General features: G+C 34.9%; 1 protein-coding gene across 3 annotated transcripts; it reads left to right on the top strand.

Moving 5' to 3' along the window:
* The first annotated feature begins 1,008 nt into the window (after positions 1-1,008).
* On the top strand, positions 1,009-10,264 carry LOC132696928 (zinc finger protein 260-like). 3 transcript variants are annotated; one of them, XM_060662072.1, is made up of 11 exons: positions 1,009-1,249; positions 1,700-1,874; positions 1,966-2,466; positions 3,739-4,086; positions 4,662-4,844; positions 4,899-5,167; positions 5,229-5,492; positions 6,024-6,321; positions 8,307-8,400; positions 8,455-8,657; positions 9,546-10,264. In XM_060662072.1, exons 1-11 carry the CDS (start codon positions 1,103-1,105, stop codon positions 9,719-9,721), a joined length of 2,658 nt encoding a protein of 885 aa, XP_060518055.1. In that variant the 5' UTR covers positions 1,009-1,102; the 3' UTR covers positions 9,722-10,264. The 3 variants fall into 3 exon arrangements, with proteins under 3 accessions (XP_060518055.1, XP_060518056.1, XP_060518058.1); XM_060662073.1 differs by having other exon boundaries at positions 3,757-4,086; XM_060662075.1 differs by lacking the exons at positions 1,009-1,249; positions 1,700-1,874; positions 1,966-2,466 and adding exons at positions 2,658-2,690; positions 2,769-2,843 and having other exon boundaries at positions 3,757-4,086.
* The last annotated feature ends 42 nt before the right edge of the window (positions 10,265-10,306 follow it).

The raw sequence follows: 10,306 nt of genomic DNA on the forward strand, positions 1-10,306 counted from the left end.
AATATTACTATTATACTGTATATTACTATTATACTGTTTTTCATCTTCTTTTTTGCGATATCTGCGATGCGGTCATTGCTCTGAAATACAAACTGTAGTCATGTTGGTTGTTCAACACCGCAAGGTCTTATTATTATAGCGAAGCGCAAATTAACTCTTCCTCTTCAACATTTTTTGATGTGGGCTTCAAAAGTGCCTGTATATTAGCAAGGACAAGGCCCTAAATCTCATAGTGACATGAAAGATGTGTACGTAGCACTAACCATGTTAATGACTACCACAAATATTTAGAAAAGAAATAAGTGATAATAGCAAATATTTGAAAATGGGAATATAAAAAAAAATAAAAAAAGTTTTAAAAATTAAGAGTGCAATTACGCCCGCTACTGAACGTTTCAGAAACTCGAAAATTATATTCTTTTTCTCTTGGCCGATTTACTAAATACAATTGCATATTTCTATGACCATCCGTTGCCGAATGCTCTCGAAAACCGTCATTTCCTAGGATATCTTAGCACATTGTTGCTTTTGTGTTAAAATTGGTCTTTGTACTGCAAAACCTACCTATGTTTTCTTATTAGTAAGATGAATTAAACATGTTTTCCTGGCGCGGGTGAAAATTCTTTTTTTGCTTGGCGACCCTCGAATATTTATCTAAAAATATATATTTTTCCGAATTTGACATTCTCGAAAAACGTCATTTCCTGTCGAATCACATTGTTTGAATTAAACTTGGTCCTTACGCTGGAAAACGAATATTTTTTGCCCAAAAAGAGGCAACCAGATGTGCACTCGCATTTTATATGGAAGAAATATATGGTAGTTGTGCTAAAATTTTATATTCAAAGGGTAATGGAGATAGTGCCATATATTTCTTTATTGGATTCAGAAATATATTTGAATAAAATTGTCTCATTTTAATTAAAAAAAAAGAAACCCTATGAGTTTTTCTTGCGAGCGCCACAGGCGGGCGACGGCCACAACGGGAACGTCAATTACGCCAGTGCTGTCGAATGTGTTGGCTTGGGTTTTGTTACAGTAGAAAAATAACACGAAAAGTCGAGATTTTCCGGCGAAAGTGATGCACTAAACGCCCGGGAAAATGGACGTAGACCGAGTAGATCTGTCCTTAATTTGTAGGACGTGCAAATGCGTTTCGCCGCAGATGAGATCCGTTTTCCAAGGTGTTGAACATCCCAATCAGAATCCCCGTATTGACGAGATGCTAATGGCCTGTGCCGCTGTTCAGGTAAATAAAGTCTTGTGAAAGAACTGGTCACATTGGCGTGTCGTCAAGTTTTGACATGAAATAATCAGGGAATATGAACAAAAAATAAGAAAATAGCCATTGTCGTTTTTCAATTTTGTAATGATAATTATGGGAAATATTTAATAAAATATTTGTTTTTCTGATCCATATAATAATGATTTAGCAATTTTTATATAATCATGATAAGTATATATAATATATAGTAATAATAAGTAGTTTGCTTATTAAAAATAACCGAATTTTATTAAAAAAATAAACCTTATAAATAAGGAAAATAAAAATGACTAAAATTAATAAAAACAATGTAAAAAAGACAAGGTCGTCATAATGCAATGTTAGCATAGTACTTGTGCCTAAGTTTAATTTCCACAATTTGCAGAATTTTTAAGTACCTACAAATTACTTTATCCCCACGCTTCCTTTTTTAAGGTGGCCTATGATGATGGTCTACCCTCATTGATGTGTGAGATGTGTGTACAAAGTCTCAGGAGCGCTTTTATATTTAAAAAACAATGTGAAAGCGTCGACACAAGTTTAAGGGAATACTCTAAAACCCTAAAAGTGAATGCCATAAAACAGGAACTCCAAAACTCGGAATTCATGGGTAAGTTTTCTTTTGTTTCCATGTTAATTAAATTAATAGTGGACATTTCTATTCCCACAATGTAGTTTTTTATTATTCCCTGGTATTTTAGAATCTTTAAACACGTTAAACAACTTATTGAATACGGAAACCCAACAAGGCACTATAAAAGAAAACTCAGACAGTAGTAACCTCAACAATGACACAGAAACAGCAGAAACTTGCCAACAAGCAAAAGCTTCATCTACTGATACAGACTATATCCAGTTCCTTGACAACAATCAAATGCTGTTGACTTGCCGCGAGTGCGCCAAAATTTTCACTACTATTGAGGGCTTACGATGTCACAAACGAGTTCATGCAGGGAATACTTTTAAGTGCAAGCAGTGCGATAAGGAATACACCCGGCTCAATCACCTACAACGTCACGAAGCCTCTCATGGAAAACGGAAAGTGCATGTGTGCAAAATTTGCAACAAGACATTGACTAGGATGGAACATCTGAAGAGGCATTTGGTGACACATTTACGTGAGAAGCCATTCAATTGTAAAACTTGTAACAGGGGCTTCAATAGAATTGAACATTTACATAATCATGTGCCTAGATGTAAAGGTAAGAATCATAGATGATAGTATATTTTGCAGATCTTTCTTTTATATTATTTTAGAAAAAAAATTCAACATATTTTCTCCCTACAATGAATTACTTTTGCGTTTTCACTATGAGGATAAAAAATAATTCCATACTAACAAGTTTTACATCTTTATAGTTTTAACCCCCTCTAGAATAAACAAATTCTGGATAGACCATAGCATGAGCCTTAAACCGAAAATAAGGTATTCTTATTTCTTGTATATTTCTATACAAAATAATATATAAATGATTTTATATTTTCTGATATAACTTTTTTTTAGATGAAAAACTCCTCTTGAAGGTGCCCATAGATATTTTTAACCTATGGTTAGATTGTTAAAGACATATGCAAAAAGGTTCGATATTTTTTAAATACCTTACCTTAAAAGATTCTCACATTAAATATCTATGAATTTATAGAAAGTATTTTGAAAATTTGAAAAAAGACAATTTTCACTAACATGATTCATATTGTGACCAACAATTTAGTTATAACAAAGGGAATAGGTTTATTTTTGCAGTATTTACATACTTGAGCAATATTACATTTACTTTAAGTACATTATTCATGAAATATGTCATTAAAAATACTTGTTACCCTTAATTCGCGTCCTTCGTGAGAGTGGCTTTTTCTGCTCACACTAGTTCAGGACTAATTCGTCCAGTCTGGTCTCTTCCTCTCAATGTTGGTTCCCCCTCTCTCTCTCGTTAACGGAAGCGCGTCTGAGATATTACCTTTTAATGGCAAATTAAAAATGCAAAGATATCCGCGTTTAAAGTTTTCACTATACCTTTTTATTTCATTACTCTTTTTAAGGGCTAGAAAGGGCCAAGAAATTTTGATGTAATTTTTTTCCAGAAAAGGAACATACTAATTAAAGATACATGTCAAAAAATATGTCGTATATTATTTCAAAAATAATTTGAGTTTTGTTAATTTCATCCATGGGATTTTAAACATTGCAATTCTTCAACTTATCTGCTTAGGTTTTAAATACTATGTTTAGTTATTAGAAAACCAATGTTCTTCGGCAATGAAAAATTGAATAGAGAGATACAAAAATTTTGCTTTTTTGGAGATCTGAACATATGTCCAGATTTTCCACATTTACTTGAACACCCTATATCGACTTCAATAATATTGTTTCAAGCTGTTATTTATTCATTTTCTTCTACAATTATGAACTTGAATTATTATTTCTCAAGATATATAGTGCTATAAGTTGCTTTTTCCATTTTTAAAATTATTAGGGTACAAATTTTGTCTAGGAGAGAATGTTCACATATGTAACATTTGCAACAAAGCGTTTAACCGAGAAGACAGCCTAGAAGTGCATAAGCAAGTTCACGGCAACACCCAATTTGCGCTGCCAACTATCGAGAACCTGGACAATATTGATGAACACTATTTCCAAGTAGATTTTGACGAAAACGCCGATTTCTCCGATCATTCGGATATTGAGGATTGTTTCGAGCCTCAAATTGAAGTAACCGAAAATATTGAAGAGACAAAAATTAAAGATTTTGGCGATGAGATTATCGACGACGTCGATGGTGGCCATTCCATTGGTGACGACAGCAGCAGTCAAGGTTCAGCAGGTGAGCGAGATGAGTTTTTATTGTTTAATTAGGTTTGAATTATTTAAATCTGTTTGCCCTCGGAAATAGAATATAGGATATAGAATTTTTTATATTTTATTTCAAAGCTAATCTATTTTACGTATATTTGAACTACGTTACCCCATTTAAACTTTCATAAAGTTTTAATTAGTACTCTTTTAATTAATTTTTGTTTCAAAGGTTTTTAATTATTTTTCAATTTTGTATTTATTTAGCAATACTTATAATATATTGTCTGAAATAGCAATCTGTACAATACTATAAGTAGAAAAAGTATGGCAAAAAATATTTAATTCACAATGATACTTAACATAGAGTGTTGCACGAATTTCTTTTTGCATTTTACAATATTGAAGTAATTTAATATAAATACAGTTACTTCCCCACTTTCTAATTTCTAGAATAAATTACATTTTACATTATATTACATTTAGATACTTCACATTTCTTATCTCTTATTTTACGTGATCTTGATTTTGAGAACACTGAAAAATTTAGTTAATCACACTACTTTTGCTTTTAAATTTGCCAACCGTTTTTCTCGCCATCTGCAGCGGACAACGACTTGAGCGGTGACATCAAAGAAGACGAAGACGATGATGATAAACCTGAGGGTGACGAAAAAATCGTGTCCGATCATTTACTCCTAAAATACGAGGATAAGTCGGAGTGTAATGAGGAGGACAACACGTTAGCACGCAAAGCGATCGGTCACGATTTAGACGTGGACGCAGAAGGTAAATAAGGGAAGACTGCAAAAAAATAGATTAGGACATTTTGACGATTTTTAGGCATTGACAGTTCAGCGGAGAGTTCGGACTCTGAATATTTGCCTCTGAAGAAGCTGGCTTCGCCAAAAACCGGCAGGAGGAGGGGTCGACCTCGCAAATATCCACCGAAGATCAAAGTGCCGGGACGGCGGGGTCGACCGGCTCTGAAGGCGCGTAAAAAAGAAGAAGAGGAAGAAATCGGGGATTTCCCATGTCCTGCGTGCGGTGAAATGTTTGATCGCATGAGCCTTTTGGACAAACATGCTAGAATTAAGCATCAGGGTATTAAAGTAAGCCTGTTTAATTGTGGGCAAAGTAACCCCGACTCTATGGTTTCACGTTTCGTTTCAGATTTATAAGTGTCATGTGTGCCTCAAAGATTTCAGCAGGCCAAATCACCTGAAGCGCCACCTAACGTCCCACTCGGAATCGAAGCCTTATGAGTGTGATATATGCAAGAAAAGTTTTAACCGACGGGATCACCTAACGCAGCATCAGAAACTGCACGAACGGCAGCAGCAATATAGCTGCGATGTATGCCAGAGGCCTTTTACCAGAGCTGACCACCTCGCGAAGCACAAGGCATCGAAGCACGGCATCGGCGACAAAGTTGGGGTGAGCTTATTGCATCGTATAGTATTTTCTCATTTGATTCCACAGTCATATTGGCAGATGTTGGTCTCAAAGAGTAGAGAAATATTTCACGACATAATTTTTAGAGAACCTCAACCCCCCGACGGCGTCGTAGAATAAACGCACTATGGTACCATAATTAATTTGTTTGTAACTTGTTATTTGTCTTTTGGAAATGCGCTAATTGTCAAATTAGTGAATTAGAAGAACTCATTACAATGCTTCTATGTTAATAACTTTGGGCAAGACTATCGTTTAGTTGTAGAGTTGCCTCATCGAGTTTATATACTATGCAATCACGTCGCCTGATACCATATATCAATCGTAACCACCTTTTTTACACTCTTTCTATCAAATTAAGTCTCAGCTAATGTTAAGGTTAGTTGATAAAAGGTAACCGCTGAAGTATATGTTTTTTCAACTCATGTAGGCGTTTTGATTTGCACTTATTCACGTGGGGTATGAAACTTGAACTTTGTGGTTCCATTTACTCATCTAGTTTTTTATTATCAGGTAATGGGCCAGAAGAAATTTATCTGCGATGTGTGCCATAAAGGTTTCACCACGGAAAAGTATCGCGACGTGCATATGAAAGCACACAACGGTGAGAAAAAATATCAGTGCAAAACGTGCGAGAAGACTTTCTTGTCGAAGTCGCACCTCACCGAGCACATGAAATTCCACAACGAACATTCCAAAAAGTTTTTGTGCTCAGAATGTGGGCAAAGGTTCATCAGGAACGATTACTTGGTGATTCACATGCGACGGCACAGGGGCGAGAAACCGTTTAAGTGTAAATTCTGTGGGAAAGGTAAGAGATGCTGATCGGTAAAATAATTAAAGGGTTTTCCCAAAAATGTTTATCTCATGTTATTTGAATTTAAGTTATAAAAATATTAAATGCGGTACATTTGAACTACTTGCATTAAAATTTAAGGAATTATTACAAAGTTATGGTTTTTCAACCGAAACATTTGACATGAACATGCTTCAGTTACTTAAAGTAAGTTAAGTTACGATGTCCAACAAATGAATGATCACACCACAGATACCCAAAATTTTGTGAAGTATTATTATTGTAGTTTAGTGTAAAATATCTATAAAAAATAAAATAAAGATGCAAACAAGCTGCTTGAAATTCAAAACAAACCTGTACTAAGTAAGCCATCAGAGTAGGTTACAATAAGTAAATGGTTTTTTTCTTACTGAATCTTACTTGAGGGTAAAAAAAAGATAAGTAAACTTCTCCAGAAATCGCCTATTGTTTTGGTTAGAAAAAATCTGGAGTAACCTTGAAATGACGCGCGTAGGCGCAGGTTGAATATCGATCTACGAAAGTAGACTCTTCTAACGATATACCGTTTTTACGACATAATCCGGTAGTTAACTTTGCTAAATTTTTATGAAGGTCTAACCGCAGGCCTACCTCGCTTGGGTTTCTTTTTGTAATCCTCCATAAATAAATTCGCAATTCCACAATGACGTTCTAGAACTGTGCATACAAATGGCGAAAGCTGACGGTTTGGGTATAGTTTCATCGGTGAGATTCCTCGATTATTATCACGTACTGTGGCATACGGTGCTTTAGTCATCTCGGATGTTAATTTTATGGCTCCACTTTTCCTAGATGTCGATTTCAAACACAGAATAGTATATTATATATACGAGTGAGTTAAAAAGTTTACCGAACGTGTTGCATACTATACTTTTTCTACGACCGTTAGTTTTTGGATACATTTTCGCAAAACAACACGAATACATTCACTGACATGACTGTCAGAATTGACAAACGTCAAAATTCAAAGCGTGGGAAATATCTCCGAAAACATCCGATTGCTCACAAATCCGTGCGGTAAAATCCCGAAAATGTCCGAAGTGGCTCGGATTAGGTATTTTACAGAAGGGAGTAGAAAAATACATTTGAAATTATAATTTTGGCAGCAACCGGCAATGTTCATCATCAATGATTAATGTGTCATCGACCACAATATCAACTTCTTCGTTGCTGGACATCGCAAGTGACTAACAAAATTGAATAATGTTAGTATTTGGTAAGAAATAAATTGCAGTAAAATGTATATGGTACCTTAATAAAAATGGCAGACCGAGTCCTGAAAAACAATTGAATACCAGTAAGTTGGTAATTATAATAATGGTAATACTTCCAAAGATTGGACGGCTAAGAAAATACTGTTTTATAAAACTAACAGCATACTCCAGTTTCAGTAATAAGCTTTCTAATGTTTTTAATATAGGCAAATTTAACTTGAAATAGAGCTACCTCAAGTAGCGACTGCTTTAGAAAGATTTATAAAAAGCGCACTAATGTGAATTAATGTAACAGTTTAATAAAATTGCCCTACTCTTAAAATACAACAGTCCGCAAGGCACAGTTCTTGTCGGCTAATATCTTAAAGAAGGCCCTGGCTTGCGGTACACGTGCTGAAAAGAATGGACCCTTGCGTTTTACAACAGGAGGGGTCTTAAACTCATTCCGAAATGAAAACTATAAATGGTTGTAAAAACGGTATATCGTTTGAAGAGTATACCTGTGTCATCAGCATAGGCATTATCAACTTATCTAGTAGCTATGTGGAGCCCAGCAAATTGTCTAGTTAGATTTTATAATCATATTAATTTGCCTTGAAAAGCAGGTTTTTGAAGTTTTTCATGGTTCATTGCGCATAAAATGTAAAAATGCGCAACTTTAGTTTAAAACTCCAGAGCTTTTTCCATTATCAAATATAAACCTTATGCGGGAAGTAATTAATTTCGTACTTGTTAATCGCGAAACAGGTTTTCCAAGGACCACCGATCTGACAGTTCACGAACGATACCACACCGGAGAGAAGACCCATTTGTGTACCGTATGCGGTAGGGGATTCGGAAGGTACTTTTTCCGGAGTCGCAGAACGGGCAGTATCAAACAAGTAATGTTTTTCAGGGCTTACAACTTAACGGTACATATGCGAACGCACACCGGCGAGAAACCTTATCAGTGCACTTATTGCGACGCTGCTTTCGCTCAAGGCAACGATCTGAAAGCGCACGTACGCCGTCACACTGGCGAACGATTCCAGTGCGAGTTGTGCACGGAAAGCTTTCTAATGGGCTATCTACTCACCCAACACAAGCGTACCGTTCACGGTAAGAGAATCGCGCAATCAGCGACAAGTTAGTTCCCCTAGTAACTTATAGTTGTGAAAGGTATATGTAAAGTACAAATGAACATGTTAACTACTCAGAGCAACTCCAACAAACGACGAAGTTAACTTGACTAAGATACTTGAATGCAGTGGAATAGTGTAATCTGCTGTTTATTTAGCTGATCATTGTGCTTAGCTTAATGCTGTTGAAGTATAGCTAGGTCACTAGGTCATCCAAAGAAGATCTGGCAAGCCTTGTAATATTTTCATCTATACTCACATTTGGCTAAAATATGTGTTATAAAATTGCTTATAAAGATAGAATTCCTGGGATTTTTAACACTGACCTTCTATTTGATTTTTGACATGTTTTGGCCTTTCCAACCATTAGTTTTCGAACTAGAATCATGGTTTTACCAACTTTAATCCTTAGTTTTTAAAGCAATTTTTTGTTAAAAGGTCAGCTGAGTGGACGATTAATGATTTTTTTTGAGGGGCAGTTTTTAAATTATTTTTTACCATTTGTTTGGGAGTATATTTCTTCCTAATCAAATTTCTAAACATATTTTCTTTTATAACTTTAGTTTAATCACAAGTGAGGATCACAATTGAATGTTTCTCAACGGGTTCATTTAAAATTTAAAAAAAACACAAGAGGCCTTTTTGTAGAGCATTAAATTTCCTATAAGAATAATTGAAAACATTTCACGATAATTATTTTTCAGTCAATAACAAAATTCAGAAAAAAAAGTTGTTTATTTTTATTATATTTATCGAAAAGGTATCGTTTTTTTGACCCCTTAATACATTTATATTTAAATTATATCACACCTACATATTCACCTATTTCTGATAGAATTTCTAAGATTAACAATGAATTTTTGGACAGGATTAAACGTAGTAAGTAATATCAGGAGATTGCAACCAATCCACAAACAGGAAAATCCCGACGAGCCACCGCCGATCACCATACCCCTTCCAAAACCGGTGGTTCCAGAAAGTTTAATGTTTAACCACATACAAGCGCAGCTAGCAGTCGCGCAGATGCACCTTGCCAGGGAATGAGCGTGGTTTATATGATTTTAAACAACACTGCCAACTTTTCCAATGCAGCTATGGGGTTTAAAACAGTGGCTTTCGGCTCAAGGAAAAATATTCATTATTAATGTGGAGTCCTGAGACAGTAATGAATATTTTATGCAATGAGAGAAACAGAGTTCTTCCTCTCACTTGGTTTCTCACCCGATAAGCGATCGCGTGATAAGATTAGAGCAATTAAGAATGTTAGAGAAAAGAATAAGCAGTTGTGTTTCATCTTGCCTTTTGTATATAAAGTATTTTTTGTATAAGTTTTTGCTTGATGGAATTTTAACATGGGCATTTCTTTTTTAAAATTAATAAAATATTAATTAAGCTTTCCTAAGGAAAGCTTGGAAATTTGTAATAAGTGCAAAGTTGAACTCGTCCTGTCACATATTGCATCAAACATATATGTCTCTAGTGTACAGATTTAATTGTAACATTTTGTATGATCTTAAATATTATTTAAACAAATGAGACACATAGTTATTGTACATAAAACGTTTACTTATCTACTATTAAAATAGTGCCCAAACTAATGCTTTGTTTCATTTTTTCCCCTTAATTTTG

Source organism: Cylas formicarius, unplaced genomic scaffold (genome assembly GCF_029955315.1).
Source record: "Cylas formicarius isolate icCylForm1 unplaced genomic scaffold, icCylForm1.1 PGA_scaffold_1__22_contigs__length_36826433, whole genome shotgun sequence".
Taxonomy (NCBI): Eukaryota; Metazoa; Arthropoda; class Insecta; order Coleoptera; family Brentidae; genus Cylas; species Cylas formicarius.